Source organism: Camellia sinensis, chromosome 1 (assembly GCF_055761805.1).
Source record: "Camellia sinensis isolate YWXY chromosome 1, ASM5576180v1, whole genome shotgun sequence".
NCBI lineage: Eukaryota > Viridiplantae > Streptophyta > Magnoliopsida > Ericales > Theaceae > Camellia > Camellia sinensis.
In genome coordinates this window covers 48,898,575-48,917,089 of record NC_138961.1, presented here as the reverse complement: position 1 = coordinate 48,917,089, position 18,515 = coordinate 48,898,575, and the positions used below count along the sequence as shown (strand labels likewise).

The window sequence follows — 18,515 nt, the reverse complement described above, 5'->3', positions numbered from 1 at the left end:
AGTGATATATAACATGTCATGTGTATTATTTATCAAAAATGCTAGAGGCCCCAAAAATTTTACCAAAAGTTTTACCAAATGTCTCACATGGGTACCCATGTGAGACATTTGGTAAAACTTTTGGTAGAATATTTGGGGTCTCTAACATTACTCATTATTTATTCACCTTTCTCTATTTTCTTTCTCCATCCCTCTCTATATTTCTTTTTGTGTGTATATCTTAATATAATTTTGCTCTCATTAGTAAAGGCATACGATTATTTTTTAAACCGTGATGATCACCATATATAAAATCAAATTAATAATAATACAGATAATGATCGATTAAGTTGAACTTATATTCAAATATACCTTTGCAATCGTACTAACTTTTAGTCTTTCATAAGATAAAAATTAAGTTAGATTGTGATTTTTTTAATTCAATAGTGACTCTTCTAAGTCAAAATTCTGGCTTCATCACTGAACCGAGGGTTGGACTTTAATGACACAAACAATACTACAAACTCACACTAACGCTTAATCAAACTTGACATCAGATTTGAATTTTGATGAAAATGTCACTTTTTGGTGCTCCAATGGTTTCAGCAAATTAGTATCAAATTGAGAAAAGATCAAACTTTTCACCAAACTGAGGACGGCTCGCTCCTTTCACCAAATCACTGTACATAGTCGTTACAACAGAAAATTGTGAAAATTTTACACATGGTGGTTGTCCACCTGGTCGACCACCCGGTTGACCAATCGGTCCACCAGCTCATGTAAATGGTTCAAAAATTGGCCTGCAAACTGGTTCAAATGGTTCAAATTACTGGTTCAAACGGTTTTAAAAAAATTTGAACCAACGGTTAGGTAGGTTCAAAAAAAAAAAAAATTTGCCTTACCGGTCGACCGACCAGTTGACCCACGGGATGATTTTTTTTTTATGCATCGTTGGAACAACTGATATCGGATTGAGAAAATGAGCCATTTTTTACTCAAATTTGGTGAAAAAAATACTAAACCGTTGGAGATGCTCTAATGAATTCAGAATTTACTCAAAAAAAATGAATTAATTGTTGAAATTCATTTTATTTATAAATCTCATATTTCATCAATTCAATTTTTATCACACAATCAAATTTAAAATAAATTATGAGTTAATAAGAATTAATTCACAACATTAAACAATGTCACACGCTGACAAGCACTTGTGTTCTACCTTTCAACTCACAAGTAGCTCACGTGCTCATGGGAAGACAATTAAGGTTTATTTTGGCAATTCACAAGTTCAATTAAAAAATCAACAAATTATTTTTAAAAATATTTTTTATTTTTTTATTTTTTACACATATTTTTGTAAAAAATTAACCTTAAACTTCTTTTAAGTTATGTTTGTTTAAAAATTTAAGAGCATATTTGGTACGATAAAATGAAATGAAATGTAAATAAAATAAGATTAAGAATGAAATATAAGGTTGAATGGAATGGAATGCCCATTCCTATTCCATTGTTTGGTTGCCAACATAGAATGACATAGGAATAGGATGATAATTCTCATTTTTATGTTTGGCTATACCTATTAAACTCCTGGAATGAAATAAATTTTTATTATTTATTTATTTTTAATAAGTTAGTAACAAATAAATTAAAATTTTATATAGATCATGATAATATTAATAGTCGTGAAAGTGATGGTGTAAGTCGTAGTGGTGGTGGTGGCGGCGGCGGCGACAGTAACAGTGGTGGCATCGGTGGTGGTGATAGCAATGATAATAGGATGGTGGTAGCAGATTGTTGTGGCCTTAGTGGTGGTGGTGTAGCGACTCTAATTTTTTGTAAGTTATTATTTATTTATTATTATTATTACTTTATTTTATTTGTAGCTTTATTAATTGCATGGATGCATAAGAATTTAATATGGTATTTAATTAACATAATGTGTTATTTATTATATATAATTAATCCGTATATTTATATATTTATATTTTTTTATCACACCCCAAAATTTAAACAGTTAAATATTAAATTAGGATTAAATCCTAATCAATATTCCATCATCCAAATCCTAGGGGTGAAATAAAATTAAAATATTCTCGTCTCCGTAAGGTTTAAGTAAATTTTCATACTCAAAAGATTACAAGGAATAAGAAAAAAACTAACAAAACGCCAACTAAACCATCTATCATAATTTCTTAGTCATCCAATACTTCCAATATTAAAGTAGCAATAAATAGTCAAAACAACTTAAATAATGTAAAGTTAAAAATAACTCACATTGCCAAATTATCAAAATACGAAGTTCATAAAAAAAATAATAAATACATAAACTAATATCAACCCTAAACTCAAGAAAACAAAAAAAAAAAATTCAAGAGACATGTCCAACAACTATAGTTATTTCTCGTTACCACCGTAATCCCAACTAATCCTGCAAAGGAAACTCGGCTGCGCTCAAACAAAACGCACTCGAGATGCCAGGAGACAAAACGGGTTAGTAAACAAAGTATACTGATTTGAGTACAAGATTTGACACCCACATGTCCATTAGACACAAACAAAAGTATATTTAATTCACTACAACAAAATGCATCTTTGGCGACCAGAATTGACAGCTAAAAAAAATTTAGTCGCCAAAAGTTGTGGAATTAGCGACCAATAATTTTTTTTAGTTGGCGTATATTGATTATTGGCGACTAAAAAAAATTTAGTTGCTAAAAATGCTAAAATTGGCAACAAAAAAAATTTCATCGCCGTATATTGAGTTTTGGATACTAAAATCATTTAGTCACCGAATGGAAAATAAAAAATTATTTTTTATCTTTTGGTCGCCAAAAACTTATTTTCAGCGACCAAAACATATTTTAGTTGCCATATATTGAGTTTTGGCTACTAAAACCATTTAGACGCCGAATTGAAAATAAAAAATTATTTTTTATCTTTGGCGACCAAACTTTTGATCGCCAAAAACTTATTTTCTGTAACAAAAAAATTTTAGTTGCCGTATATTAAGTTTTGGTTACTAAAACTATTTAGTCGCTAAATGAAAAATAAAAAATTATTATTTATCTTTGGTGACCAAAAACTTATTTTTAACTACCAAAAACTATTTTAGTTGCCAAAACACTAAAATATTTGGAGGCAGACATTTCAAATTTTGGAGGAATTTATAAAATTAATTAGCGACTAAAAATATTTAATCACTAATAGTGTAATACATATATATATATATATATATATATATATACATATTTGATTTTCAAACCGCAAACCAGCGCCTCTATCTCTCTCTCTCTCTCTCCTCTTCCTCTCCCTCTCCCTCTGCCTTTGCCTCTGCCTCTCCGTTGCTCTTCTCCCCTCCCTCTCTCACCGCCGCTCCACCAGCCGTGCCTCCGCCGCTCCTCCTCGCGGTCGCCGGCAACTAGAGCACCGATTCACCTAGATTTGCCCTATTTTCTTTGCCCTAATTAAGGGATTTTTTTTTAACCCACCAACACCGTCCAACGCCCTACAATGGAGTTGGGGAATGAGGACGAACCCACCCCCTCCTCTTCTGCTGCTGCTACGCCACTGCTTTCACTTCCACTTGCGCCTCACCGCTTTATGTAGAAATTCATGCTCTACGAGACTCAATCGGTACCCAAATCTTCCTCTCCCTCTTCTTATTTTGTTGTTTCCGTCTCTTGACTTGCCTAGTTGCTACTGCTTTGATCCAAAATGGGATCTTTTGGAAATATTTTTTTGGATTTGGTGCTATAAATGTCCCCATTTTTTACTTGGTATTATTTTTTTTAAGCTTAAAATGACTCGATTTTTTTTTTAAAGCTTAAATGTCCCCCTGTATTGATCCATCGTTCTTAGTTTTTCTTTGATTGATTTGGCATTTGGATGTGCACTGGAACTGAACCAATTGTAGGTATTCTACTTTTATATAAAATTAATGTCAGGTATGTGATTGATTGAATTGGGTTTATCATAGAGTAAAATTGCTCCTGCTGACATTTTTTTTTAAGTAATAGCTATATCCCTCCATAATTGTGATGTTGTTAGTGGTTATGATGGTGATCAAATTGATTAGAGAAGCTGAATATTATCAGTTGATGGGGGACTCAACATGAAAGTGAAAGTTCGACAATAAAATGATTGCAACAGTTTTGTTAATAGCTTTTCTACAATCATTTTTTTCATGACTCATGAGAAAATGTCATTCCTTTTCCTGATAGGGAGATGTAGATGGCTCAAGAAAACATAAAATTTTAAAGATTATTATGTTCTTTAGTAAACTTAAGGGTTATTTCCTCTTTTGGTCTAGGACTATTGAGGCAACCCAAATGGGGTCATTTGAAAGATCTGCATAGAGCGATAAAGTTGTGTGAGCCGGCTTTAGTATCAGAAGATCCCACTGTGATCCCTCTTGGGAACTATCAGGAGGTTAGAGTTACAATCATTCTCTGAGAACCATTTATCTTATCTCATACTTGTGTTGAAAATAAATGTCATTTCTTCCTATAATCGTTCCATGTAGGCTCATGTTTTCACGTCAAAGTCTGGAGATTGTGTTGCGATCCTTGCAAACTACAATTCTAATTCCTTTGCAAAGTTGGCTTTTGGGAATATGCTCTTGGCTTGAGGAGTGACCTTATGCATATACATAACTACATTATGGTTTTTGTTTCTGTATCGTCATATTTTACTTGATTTTATGATTTTATCCATGTGCTATTGATGTAACAGAGGGCCTTTCTTTTCTTTCTTTCATTCTTCCTCTTCTTCTTTGTGTGTGTGTGTGTGTGTGGCTGTCATATTGTGATATTTTAGGCTACTCCTAGAACAACCAAACAATGTAATCCTCAGATCTCTCTTGAACTGTAGCTTTCCAGTTTTTTCCTTTCTTCGTTGATACTAACATATAGAGTTGGTGTTACCTTCTTCTTGTAGCCGTGTCAATAATTTTATTTCCCATAAATCAACTACTTTAGTTTGAGAATATTGAAGACCTTTAAATCATACAGTGTATATTAGAAATTTTGCACTTCATAAACAATTTAAATTTTAGCAGGAAAAGAAGATGTGGTTTGAGAAGAAACTGTGAATAGGCAGTTATAGAAGAGACAATAATATAAGTGTGGAAGACTCTATAAAGGGAAAGGAAGGCGTGATTTGAGAAGAAACCGTGAACAGGTAGTTATAGAGAAGTGTAGATAACTACACAGAATTTTAGATGATGACAATTATTTTTATCTTCAATGAATGTGTGCATATATAGGAAATTTGAATCTTTTCCTATTAGTTGGTTGGCACACACCTCATGTGTGCTTCCACTTGTAGTAATTAGTAGTAGTTTGTTGGGGGTAAGGGATATAAAGCCTTGTGCATTCATGATCCACCTTTGGTAGAGATCAGTGGAGAAAAGTAACTTCATTTACTACTCATTTTATTATTATTGTTATTATTTTAAGATTATATTTACTAGTTAAAACAGCAAGAGTTGTTGGGAGCAATGGGGGTTTAGTGGAGAAAATATCTCACTTGTCTTTTGTTTATGACACAATCATTTTTTGTGGACCGAACACAGAGGAGTTGAGGCATTTGTGTTATGCGAAGGTTTGATTTGAGGAAGCTGTATAGGTTTAAAGATGTTTGTGGCCCAAAGTGAATTGATTCTAGTAGAAGAGGTTTGAAATGTATAGAGGTTGGTGCATTCAATTTTTTTGGATCTGTCAAGGGGCTATATGCTTAGTTAAATCCTCCCAAGAGTCTATTTGATTAGAAATAAATAAATGTAGGAAAGTGAAAGTGAAAGTGAAGTGAAAGAAAATATTTATATATTACAAAAAAAAAAAAGATAGTGAAGTGAATTCAAAGGAAAGAAATACAAAATAACAATATACGTTTCTCTCACACACACACACACACAAAATTCAAGGAAATACAAAAAATTTTGTCAGATTTTCCCACATTGTGTTTGAATAGAAAATGTGATTGACGCAAGCTTGATAAAAGAATTTCTGATCTTGAAGCAACAACAATAATTGAAAGAGGTCTGGGAGATGATCAGCAGCACTCTTTAGGGTAAGATTAACTTAGATCCTTGAGTATTTGACAAGATTTTATCCTAAAACCCTTTAACTCTATCACCCAATATGGGGTGCAGTGCATTGCAATATTCATCTAATTGGTTAGTTTCTTAAGCGTAAAATACAATCTTTAATTAAGATTTGACAAATACTTGATGGCAGTTACTTCTTATACTATATGGTATGGTTGTTTTCTACTAAATCACACATTGCAAAAGCCTTGGTACTGTTTAAGCTTTAAACTCTTGAGTTTTGGAAATGTTTTTATTGAAATTGTGGTTTATTTGATTCATTTAATAGCTGGTCAACACTGAAGACGTTCTCTTCTTGGCTTTTCTATGTATATGGTAATAGTTACTGTACGGGGAGCAAATATTCCGGCGTGCCCGTATTCCTTTCTTCCGAGCTCCGTCGATGTCCGATCACCTGCGAGCAAATAATGGTGAGCTACCCGGCGGTGTGTGGCCGGAAAAACCCTCCGACGGTCAAGTTAGCACACACCTTAGAGGGAATAGAGAGAAGGGAGAGAGTGTTTTAGTGTAAGGATTTCTTACAGATATGTTCGTCTGTCGCGTATGGGGGGCGCAGACATGCTTATATACCTTCTGAGCCCCATATCCACTCCCTGTCATCTCCTGACACGTGGCTCTGCTATCCCATCTGTCAGCATAAACCATGCCATTCATCACCTGCTCTCAACTGCCTGTCAGCACAGCCGGAGCTCTGCAGCCGAGCTGCCCTACCTCGGTCGTACCATGCTTCATACCTTAAGCGCCTAACCGGATAAAGAAATGAAGGACCGGGCTAGGCGGCATCTCGGCAAAGCCTAGCCCGGGCTCCTCCTTTGGTCGGCCTTCTCGCCGGTCAATCAACTACCTCGGCTGACCGCGCCTTTCCGAGCGCCGGTCTCTCGGTCTGTCTGGTTTCGACCATCCTCGGACCGAGCATCCTGGTCTGACCGGTCACTTCCTGGCCGAGCAGCTTCTGCACGGTCCGGAGCAGCACACACTCAGTCCAAACTCTGCCCGGCCCAAGTTCTGGTAGCCCATCTCCGGGTGAACAGTCGATCATCTCGGCCCAATGCTCTGCTGGGCCCTCAACTTGCTCGGTCTATACCTCGGCCCAACACCGGATCATAAATCACCCTCTCAATTGCCCCTTAATCCCGTCCGCGAAAGCGTGACTGGGATTATTCACTTCGACCGAGATAACATTTCTCAGGTCGTCAAGTTGCCAAGCCTTGACCGAGCTAGTTGACGTCATTGTCTGCAGATTTGACCGGTTATATTCCTTGGCCGACCTGTTCTCGTCGAAAGTAGCTCGGTTGGCTCTTCGTCTTTTCAACCCGTCGCTTCAGCCCCGACGTAGCCATAAATGGGGACACGTGGCGGCCTGCCATTGGGCATCGGGCAGCCAACCCGCCGTTTTTGTCAGAATTTGAATTTGGGCGGACTCCCCCTTGCTTATACATACGAGACCTCCCCCAAACTCCAATCCCTACTGCCATTTCGATATTCAACCTCAGAGCCCCAGCACTCTCGTATTCAAATCTTCTGCCATTCTGCCATCCTTCGTGTTTTGGAAGAACACCCTCAGCCCTTCACAGGTAAGATACTCAATCCCTCTTACGTTGCTATTTTCTTTTATTTTACACACATTAGGGCACAAAAACGTAGCTTTTAGGGCATTGATCATTGAAAACGTCACAAACCTCCCACTGTTCTTGGCGTTCTTCGTCTCCCTGAAGAACGCTGAAGAACTGGGGTGAACCGGGCTCTGGGCCTTCTTTTGATCCAAAAAACCAACCAAACCGGGCAAACAACATGTTTGTAATAACCACGGCACAAACCGAGATAACCCAATTACTCGATCGCTTAACCGGGCTAAAATTAGGTCTGCTTGGGCGACCGAGCTCCTTAATTAGTCAACCGAGGTGGTTTGGCACCCTTACCGACCGAGCTGAAGTCTAGCTCCTAATGCGAAACCGCGCTCACTTACACTTGCCATCCTTTTCCTGCAGAGTCCAAGGGGACCACTGTCATTCCTGAACCTCTCAGGACCGAGCTGCAGCCAATTACCACCGTGCCCAACGAATCAACCGGGCTATAGTAAGTCGGCCTCGAATGGGGAAATTCCGCTTCCTAGTGGACACTCCGGCCGCGCTAGCCGCTTTCAGAGAGGATTACGGCGTCCCGGCCGACGTCCATCTCGAGCTGGCCGAAGAAGAAACCACGCCTTGGGGTAGGGAGGAATGCCCCTTCACCGTGCTGTCCATTGTCGAAGGGGGCCTTCGTTTCCCTCTTAACCCGCTGATTACCGAGTTCTTACGCCGAACCGGGCTAGCGCCAACCCAAGTGTCCACCAACACATACAGGATAATAAATGGCGTGCATGAGTTAAATAACCGGTTAGGCATAAGCCTAGGTTTAGCCGAGATCCTACGCCAGTACACACTTGGCCACACCGGCGACGGTCTCGCCTATTACTTGAAGATTCGACCGGGCCGAGAAAAAATCGTAACCGGCACACCAGACAAGGATCTTCATGACGATGATTTCTTCTGGGTGTCTGGTAACTATGAAACAGCCGAGACACCGGGCTGGATGATTAGCAAAAGTTTTGGGAGCACATGTAAGCTGTGCAAATAATCTCGGTTTACATACTTGTGTTTTTCGCAATTTAATCATTCTCTTGTTTCTTTTGCAGCCATCCAAGCCTTGCAAGCCAACTACAACTTCCCCAACGTAGAGGCGATCAGGACCGCGCTTCACTACCGGGATCGTGACTGTAACCAACTACTCGGCTACAGTCCTACATATAGATATTCCGCTCCCCGCCGGAGTAAAGTAACCGACTTCCTCAGAGCTCCTTCGCCACCGCCAGATCCAACCCTTCCCGACATCCCGTTAATCCGGTTAACAGACGAGCAAGAAATGGCCAAGAGAAGTCGAATCAAGAACCTGCTCACCGCCACATCTGCCGAGGTGCCGAGCGTGGTAACCCGGTCGCCAACCACCGGTCAATCCAGTGGCGCCGTGGTCGCCCTAGCCACTGCATCCGCCGGGCAATCCAGCCGAGAACCTTCTGCGCGGCGGGCCGGGAAAAGAGCTCGGGCAGATCCGTCCGCCGAGCTAGTCACCGAGCTCGCCACCGAGCACCCCACGGACGCCCCCGCCCCAGTGCCAGCCTGGCGCCCACATCTGAAGCACCGGGGTCAGGACATCCCGGCGACGGCTTCGATCAAGGCTGACAAAGAGCATCTGCTCGCCTTTGATCTGTCCAAAGCATTCCTACTACCGAGCGACGTGGTTGGCAGCGACCACGTCCCTGACACTCGGTTAGTCAAGTCATCAGTAAAGTCCATGGCCAGGGTAAGCCAATGCAGCTCTGAAAATTTTCCTAAGTGTTTGCCCGGTTCCGTTTCTCATCAACTTTGTTTTTTGCAGGCCATTCAAAAACAGCATCTGGTTTTGGAGCGCATCCACCGGCTTAGGCAAAAGGCAAATGACACAGCCAGCCAGGTTGAGAGCCTTCAAGCCGAGCTGGGCCGGGCTAAGGCTTCCCTCCAGATAGCCAATGCTGACAACAACAGACTGCTCGGTCAGCTGGAGGCGGCCGAGAAAAAACAAAGTGAGCTCCAGATTGAGGTGGACGCTTTTAAGAAGACGAAGAGGAGAGCTTGCCGGGCTGCCAACAATGCCGGGTTTAACGAAGCCGAGAAGAACTACAAGAAGCAAGTCTTTGCAACACAAGACATCTTTTTCAAGGCTGGCTGGAAGTCCGCCTGCGAGCACCTCGGCCAGGGCTCCGACACCGATGTATTTACTAATCCTCCTCCCGCCAAGCTACCGGTCTACCTCGTGCCTTACGCAAATGATGTATTCAGTGCGCTTCAAGCGGAGGCCGAGGAGGGGCTTGAAGAAGGAAGTGATGAGACAGATTCGGAGGCTGAGGACGCCGAAGTGGAAGTGCAGCCCGGTCAAGTTGAGCCCGGTGCCCAAGAAGCGAGCCCAACCGTCAACCTTGAGGCTGCCGAGGATGAATTCACCAATCTATCCCCCCTGGTTTAGTTTTCTTTTCTTTGTATTTTTGCTTTCAATACTTTTGATGTAACCGGGCTCTGTCCCCACCTCTTGTAATGAATTTCTTTATCAATGAAAAATTTTGAATTTTCGCCAAGCGTTTGTCCGGTAGTAATCCATTCCATCTTCAGCAAACTATCTCGGTATAACTTATCATTGGAACACTTTGTCGACCGGAGTCCATAACACGGTCGAAGCAATTTGAGCATAACAAAACAAATTCATGCACCGAAATACCCATCTCGGTTGTAGCTAAGTTTGGACAAGATACCATGTTGGACAAGACGCCAACTCTTCCAACCGGAGTACTTCATCACGGTTGGGAATCCCAAGTTAGACAGAACACCAACTCTTCCAACCGGAGTACTTCATCTCGGTTGGGAATCCAAAGTTGGACAAAACACCAACTCTTCCAACCGGAATACACCATCTCGGTTTGGAATTTTAAGTTGGACAAATCACCAACTCTTCCAACCGGAGTACATCATCTCGGTTGGGGATTCTAAGTTGGACAAAACACCAACTCTTCCAACCGGAGCAAATCATCTCGGTTGGGAATCCTAAGTTGGACAAAACACCAACTCTTCCAACCGGAGTACATCATCTTGGTTTTAAACATTAAAAGAACAATCCAAGTGCTAATGCAAAATGACTTCTATAATTTGACAAAAAGAATTACATTCTGCTTTGCAAGCCAAAAAATTGCTTTACAAAAAGAGGAAAGTAAAAAGCTTAAAAATAATACAATTTCAAGTTGGCCGCATTCCATGGCCGGGGTATGGCTCTTCCCTCTAGATCCTCCAAGTGGTAAGCCCCCTTGCCAGCCAGACCAGTGATCTTGTAGGGTCCTTCCCAATTTGCCCCTAGTTTGCCTTCTCCTGGCACCAGGGTGTTGCCCATAATCTTCCTCAAAACCCAATCCCCAACTTTGAACGGTCTGGGGTGCACTGTCTTGTTATACTTCTTGGAGAGCTCTTGTTGGTAAGCGGCAACATGGATGAGGGCTTTCTCCCGGCGCTCTTCCGCTAGGTCCAACTCCAAGGCAATAGCCTCGGCATTTAGCTCGGGCTCAAAACTCTCAGTTCTGAGGGTGGGCATTTCAACTTCCAAGGGTATGACCGCCTCCATGCCATAAGCCAAAGCAAATGGAGTTTCCCCGGTCGAACGTCGCGGGGTTGTTCGATATGCCCAAAGGACGCTCGGTAATTCTTCAGCCCACTTGCCCTTAGCCTTTTCCAACCGTTTCTTCAACCCATCCAGTATAGTCTTGTTTGATGCTTCGGCTTGACCATTGGACTGCGGGTAGGCCGGGGTGGAGTTGTAGAATTCTATCTTCAGATCTTCACAAAATCCTCTGAATAGGCGACCGTCAAACTGGGTACTGTTGTCAGAGATCAAAATCTTGGGGACGCCAAACCGCGTGACAATGTTCTGCCAGACAAATCGATTCACGTCTTTTTCTTTGATGGTTGCCAAGGGCTCAGCTTCAACCCACTTTGTGAAGTAATCTGTGGCCGCGATGAAGAATTTCCGGTTGCCCGGTGCTGTTGGCAACGGTCCCACTATATCTAGCCCCCACATGGCGAAAGGCCAAGGACTGGTGAGGGGAAGAAGTTCCCTGGCAGGCTGGTGGATCTGATGGGCGAATTTTTGGCATTTCTCGCACTTGCGGACATATTTTTGGGCGTCGGCCTGCATGCACGGCCACCAGTATCCCTGCGAAATAGCTCGGTAGGCCAAGGACCGCCCCCCGACGTGGCTGCCACAACTGCCTTCATGAATTTCAAACAAGAAGGCCTCCACACTGTTCGGGTGCACGCACTTGAGATAAGGACCGGTGAAGGACTTCTTATACAACGCGCCTGATGGAGAGAGCCAAAATCGCTCGGACTTCACCCGGATTTTGTGTGCTTCTTTCTTGTCCGCTGGAAGAGTCCGGTCTCTGAGGAACGAGATCAAGGGGTCCATCCATGAAGGACCTAGCTCGGCGCAGAGTACATCCGTCTGCCCGGCGTTTTCAATGCTTGGCCGCGGAAGAAAGTCAATCAACAGGGGGTTTGGAGATGTGGTATCTACCATGGAAGCGAGGCCGGCGAGTTCATCAGCCCGGCTGTTTTCTTCCCGGCCAATCTGCTGGACTCTGATTGCCTCAAACTGCTTGATATGGTCCCTGACCAGAGCTTGGTACTTCGCCATCCTGTCGTCCTTCGCTTCATAAATCCCGGAAACTTGGTTAACCACAAGCTGGGAATCACTATATACCAGAAGCTCGGCAGCCTTCATTTGGATTGCGCTCTTGAGCCCAGCAAGAAGCGCCTCGTACTCAGCCTCGTTGTTAGACGCCGGGAAGCCGAGTGTGATAGAATGCTCAATGGTTAGGCCGTCCGGGGATATAAGAACAATACCTAGGCCGGCACCATGGCGGTTGGACGCTCCATCAACAAAAAGCTTCCACATGTCCCCCACGAAAAGCTTCCAGCAGTCAGATGGGTCCTGAGAGTTGCGAAGGGCAATGGGATCACAACTGCTCGGCTGTGCGGTGTCAAGTTTGGTGTTGACCGGTTCAAAGTCAGTGCCCCTTGGTGATTCGACACCGGACTCAGCAAGTTGGTCCGTAATGCCCAAGTCCGTAGGTGAAACACCAGGTTGCGGTGTGAAGCCGGCCGCAGGTTCTGAGCTGCCTGGAACCATTCCTTCCCCCCTTGAGGATTCGGCACCGGACTCAGCAAGTTGGTTCAGAATGCCCAAGTCCGTAGGCGAATCATCAAGTTCTGAGCTGTGTGGAACCATTCCTTCCCCCCTTGGTGATGCGGTACCGGACAGAGTGGATGGGTTGGTGATACACAACTCCGTCATCGCAGCACCGGGAGGTATTACCGTGCAAACTGAGGGAATTTCGATGGTGCGCGCTAACTCCGCGGCGCGACCTTCTGCAGCTGGTAGTTCCTCGGCTGGCATTGTGGGCGTCTCATCATCTGCCCCGGCAATGTCGACCGGGCATACCGGATGAGTGCCAGGTGAGAACTCGGCAACAAAATCGGCCAAGGTTTGGGCTTTGATTGCGGTGCGCGGCTGGAACTTCACATCGAACTGTCCCAACTCGACCGCCCATTTTAATATTCGGCTGGAAAAGTCTGCGCGCTCAAACAAGGCCTTGAGGGGGAACTCGGTCAGTACGACGATGGTATGGGCGTGAAAATAATGTGCCAATTTCCTCGAAGCCATCATCAGTGCCAACGCAAGCTTTTCCAGCGGCAAGTACCTCGTCTCAGCCGGCAGAAGGGTCTTACTTACGTAAAAAATTGGGAGGTGCTTAATTCCTTCAGCCCGGACTAACACCGCACTTACTGCGTGCTGGGAGACGGCAAGGTAAAGGTAGAGTTCCTCACCGGGCTCTGGTGTAACCAACAGCGGCGGAGAAGACAAATAATCTTTGAGCTCGGCCAAAGCTCGGTCACACTCGTCATCCCATGAGAACTTTGACTTCAATGCTTGAAAGAAAGGGTGGCAGCGATCTGATGACCGGCTTATAAATCGATTAAGCGCGGCGGCCATCCCGGCCAGATGCTGCACGTCCTTAGCCGAGCTGGGTTGTTTCAATTCTTGCACGGCTCTGATCTGAGTAGGGTCTGCTTCGATGCCTCGGTTCGTGACTAAGAATCCCAAAAATTTCCCGGATCCCACGCCAAAGGTACACTTCGAGGCGTTCAAGCGCAGCTTGTGCTTCTTAAGAATGGCGAACATCTCGGCTAAGTCGGACAAATGGTGTGCCTCATGTCGGCTCTTTATCACCATATCATCGATGTAAGCCTCCATTGTCCGGCCGAGCAAAGGAGCGAACATTTTGGTCACCATCCTCTGAAAGGTTGCCCCGGCGTTTTTCAAACCAAAGGGCATAACTCGATAGCAGAAGAGTCCCCTTGGAGTCGTAAAAGAGGTGATTTCTTGGTCAGGCCCATGCATGGCAATCTGGTGATAGCCGCGGTACGCATCCAAGAAACTGAGCCGATTGTGTCCAGCCGTCAAATCCACTAGCTGGTCAATGCGCGGCAAAGGGAAGCTGTCTTTTGGACAAGCTCGGTTGACTGTCTTGTAGTCGACACAAACTCGCCACTTTCCATTTTTCTTGGGCACCACTACCGTGTTGGAAATCCACCGAGGGTAGTGCACTTCCTGTATTGCTCGTGCCTCAAGCAAGTTCTTTACCTCCTCTGCTACTACCTCGGCGTGATGCAGCGCCGATCGCCTTGTTCGCTGGATGACTGGCTTTGCTCCAGGGAAGACATTGAGGTGATGGCAGATAAAGCTTGGGTCAAGACCAGGCATGTCATAGGGCGACCATGCAAAGACTTCGATGTTCGCCATTAAAAACTCAATCATCTCGGTTCTCTCCATGGCCGAGAGACTTGAACCGAGCAAGAAGAATCTGTCCGGCTGCTCGGCATCAATCCGCACCTCAACCAATTCTTCAACTGCCTTGTCTTCTGCTTTGGTGCCAACATCATCCAAGACACTCTGGTCCTCCGGTCCCTCGATCATTTGAACGAATCCTTTGGCAGCCCGGCTCCCGTTGACCGCCACGAAGCACTGCTTGGACATGACCTGATCACCCCAAATCTCCTCGATTGCCCCCATAGCCGAGGGGAATCTCATCACCTGGTGGTAGGTCGATGCTACGGCTTGCATGGCGTGAAGCCATCCTCTTCCAAGGATAAGGTTGTATGTTGAAGGCACTTGTAGCCCCCAAAACTCCACTTGCTGGACCACGGATCCCGCTTTGACCGGCAGGATAATCTTTCCCAATGGCCACTCCGGCTGCGAGTTAAATCCAACCAGTGGTGAAGTGGCCGGTGCCAAGTCTGTCTCACGAAGTTTGAGCTGTTTGAACGCATCATAATACATGATCTCGACCGAGCTTCCCTGATCGATCAAGATCCGTCTAACATCAAATTCTTTGACGCGTAGTGTTACGACAAGAGCATCGTTGTGCGGCGTCTGGATACGCTCTAAATCCCTTGAGGTGAAACTGATCACGTCTTTCTCCTCTGTCTTCCCCCTTTTGATGGCAGGCTGTACTGACAAAACCTCCCTCATATGCTCTGCCTTCTTAATCATGCCCCGGAGTTCGCAAACACGCTCCGGTTCCACGATTCCGTGGATGACATTAATTACTCCCTGTGGTGGTGCATCTCGGTCGTCCTGTCCCCTGGGATCGACCGGAGCCTGATTCGGTTTCACTCCGCCATCGATGTAAAGGTCCAGATGCCCGGTCGCAACCAGTTCTTCCAAGTGTTGTCGCAGAGGCAAACAATCCTCAGTCCGGTGGCCCCTTTCCCGGTGAAACGTACAACGATACCGCGGATTGTAGCCCTTTTGTCCATCGCCCAATTTAGCAGGAAACCGGACATACTCCTCGTCTCGGATTTCACTAAGTATGCGATAGATTGGAATCTTGAAGACCGTGGCTATGCCAGTCCTTGCCTTCATTCTTCTGTTTGCGTCCTCAACGTCATCTCGGGGATAATCATCCCGGTCATTCCGACGTCCTCTACCCCGGTTTTTTCGATTTGAACCTCGGTCTGATTCCTCTGCTCGATCATTTGAGCGGTTGGACTCTTGCCCAACTGCGTGCACCTTGCCTGCTGTCTTCTTGTCTATTCCGACCGGAGTGGCCTTCACGGTGGAAGCCGACGCATCATCCTCTACTCGGATGTGCTCATTGATGCGCTGCATGAGCTGGCCCATGGAGGTCGGTTGGTGCATGGTAAGCGAGTCCCGCAGTCTATGTCCGACCGGGAGACCGCGCTTATATTGGGTGATAGCAAGGTTGACCGGGCAGTCTAAGATCTCGTTGAAGGTTTCCCAATACCTTGAATTGTACGCCTTCAGTGTGTCGCACGGTTCCATCTTGACACTTAACAAGTGATCGACTTCCTTTGGCGTTTTTGTGTTGGTTTTGAAGCGCGTAACAAACGCCTCGGCCAACTGATGCCACCTTTGTATGCTCTCTTCCGGCAACCTCTCGAACCACTTTAGGCCCAGCTCGCCTAAACTTGACGGGAAGATTAGGCACATAAGTCCGTCATTGCGCCGATGTCCGGCCATAACCTGTCGGAAGTGGCTCACATGCATGTACGGATCGGTTTTTCCGTCGTAAAGTGTGAACTTAGGCTGGTGGAAGCCTGTCGGAAGCGGCGTTGTTTCTATTTCCAGGGAAAAAGGAGTGGCACTCAGCCTTGCCAAGTCTGTATCTTCGAATATTGGCATTGCTGGGCGGGGTGGAGGCATTCCGACCTCCTCGCTGCTGTGAACCCCGTAGGAGAGCCGCTGGAAAGCAGGTATTCTCTGAGCTTCGCGCCGGCGAGCCCGCTCCCTTAACACTGCCCGTAGATCCTCTGACTGAGCAGAATAAGAGTACCTCGACGTCGTCGCCGGACGTGAGGGTTTGTAAGTGCTGTCTTGCACGCTAGACTTTTCTGCACGCATGTCGGAATCACCAACCTGGTAACTCCTGGTGATGGAAATGGACTGAGTACGTCGCTGACTCTGATCGCCTGACCGGCGGGATGAGGTGCGCTCACTGTGGTCTCCCACCCCAGCTACACCTTTCCCTTTGACATGCCGCTTAAGATCCTCCATCTCCGCCGCCATCCGCCTGATGACAGCGTCTTGGTCCCTTAACTTGCTTTCCAATCGCCTGGCGTGCGAGTCTCTCCGCCGGTGACCGTCTGGACTCCGTGAATGCCCATGACTCCTTCCGCGCTTATCCCGCGCGTCACCTGACTGTCCTCCAGTGGGCGTCCCCAAGTCAGCCATTAGATGGACGGCAGGTGGTCCCTCTCTCCTTTGGGTATACTCCGGGGTGGCTCCATCGATGGCGGACAACGGGAACTCGTCGTTGTTCGCCATGGATGGCAATCAGATGAACCTGGAAGACAAGGTTTTGTCTGTCAAGATTCCCACAGACGGCGCCAATTGTACGGGGAGCAAATATTCCGGCGTGCCCGTATTCCTTTCTTCCGAGCTCCGTCGATGTCCGATCACCTGCGAGCAAATAATGGTGAGCTACCCGGCGGTGTGTGGCCGGAAAAACCCTCCGACGGTCAAGTTAGCACACACCTTAGAGGGAATAGAGAGAAGGGAGAGAGTGTTTTAGTGTAAGGATTTCTTACAGATATGTTCGTCTGTCGCGTATGGGGGGCGCAGACATGCTTATATACCTTTTGAGCCCCATATCCACTCCCTGTCATCTCCTGACACGTGGTTCTGCTATCCCATCTGTCAGCATAAACCATGCCATTCATCACCTGCTCTCAACTGCCTGTCAGCACAGCCGGAGCTCGGCAGCCGAGCTGCCCTACCTCGGTCGTACCATGCTTCATACCTTAAGCGCCTAACCGGATAAAGAAATGAAGGACCGGGCTAGGCGGCATCTCGGCAAAGCCTAGCCCGGGCTCCTCCTTTGGTCGGCCTTCTCGCCGGTCAATCAACTACCTCGGCTGACCGCGCCTTTCCGAGCGCCGGTCTCTCGGTCTGTCTGGTTTCGACCATCCTCGGACCGAGCATCCTGGTCTGACCGGTCACTTCCTGGCCGAGCAGCTTCTGCACGGTCCGGGGCAGCACACACTCAGTCCAAACTCTGCCCGGCCCAAGTTCTGGTAGCCCATCTCTGGGTGAACAGTCGATCATCTCGGCCCAATGCTCTGCTGGGCCCTCAACTTGCTCGGTCTATACCTCGGCCCAACACCGGATCATAAATCACCCTCTCAATTGCCCCTTAATCCCGTCCGCGAAAGCGTGACTGGGATTATTCACTTCGACCGAGATAACATTTCTCAGGTCGTCAAGTTGCCAAGCCTTGACCGAGCTAGTTGACGTCATTGTCTGCAGATTTGACCGGTTATATTCCTTGGCCGACCTGTTCTCGTCGAAAGTAGCTCGGTTGGCTCTTCGTCTTTTCAACCCGTCGCTTCAGCCCCGACGTAGCCATAAATGGGGACACGTGGCGGCCTGCCATTGGGCATCGGGCAGCCAACCCGCCGTTTTTGTCAGAATTTGAATTTGGGCGGACTCCCCCTTGCTTATACATACGAGACCTCCCCCAAACTCCAATCCCTACTGCCATTTCGATATTCAACCTCAGAGCCCCAGCACTCTCGTATTCAAATCTTCTGCCATTCTGCCATCCTTCGTGTTTTGGAAGAACACCCTCAGCCCTTCATAGGTAAGATACTCAATCCCTCTTACGTTGCTATTTTCTTTTATTTTACACACATTAGGGCACAAAAACGTAGCTTTTAGGGCATTGATCATTGAAAACGTCACAAACCTCCCACTGTTCTTGGCGTTCTTCGTCTCCCTGAAGAACGCTGAAGAACTG

General features: G+C 45.8%; 1 protein-coding gene and 1 long non-coding RNA gene across 2 annotated transcripts; both read left to right on the top strand.

Moving 5' to 3' along the window:
* The first annotated feature begins 3,224 nt into the window (after window positions 1-3,224).
* Window positions 3,225-5,017, top strand: LOC114311654 (uncharacterized). Its single transcript, XR_014334593.1, has 3 exons — window positions 3,225-3,612; window positions 4,289-4,407; window positions 4,502-5,017. It is a non-coding gene; the product is annotated as an uncharacterized LOC114311654 (long non-coding RNA).
* A 1,191-nt stretch (window positions 5,018-6,208) lies between these two features.
* LOC145795453 (uncharacterized) lies at window positions 6,209-10,177 on the top strand. Its single transcript, XM_082879876.1, has 4 exons — window positions 6,209-6,234; window positions 6,354-6,412; window positions 8,760-9,424; window positions 9,500-10,177. Exons 1-4 carry the CDS (start codon window positions 6,209-6,211, stop codon window positions 10,121-10,123), a joined length of 1,374 nt encoding a protein of 457 aa, XP_082736002.1. The 3' UTR covers window positions 10,124-10,177.
* Window positions 10,178-18,515: the final 8,338 nt, after the last annotated feature.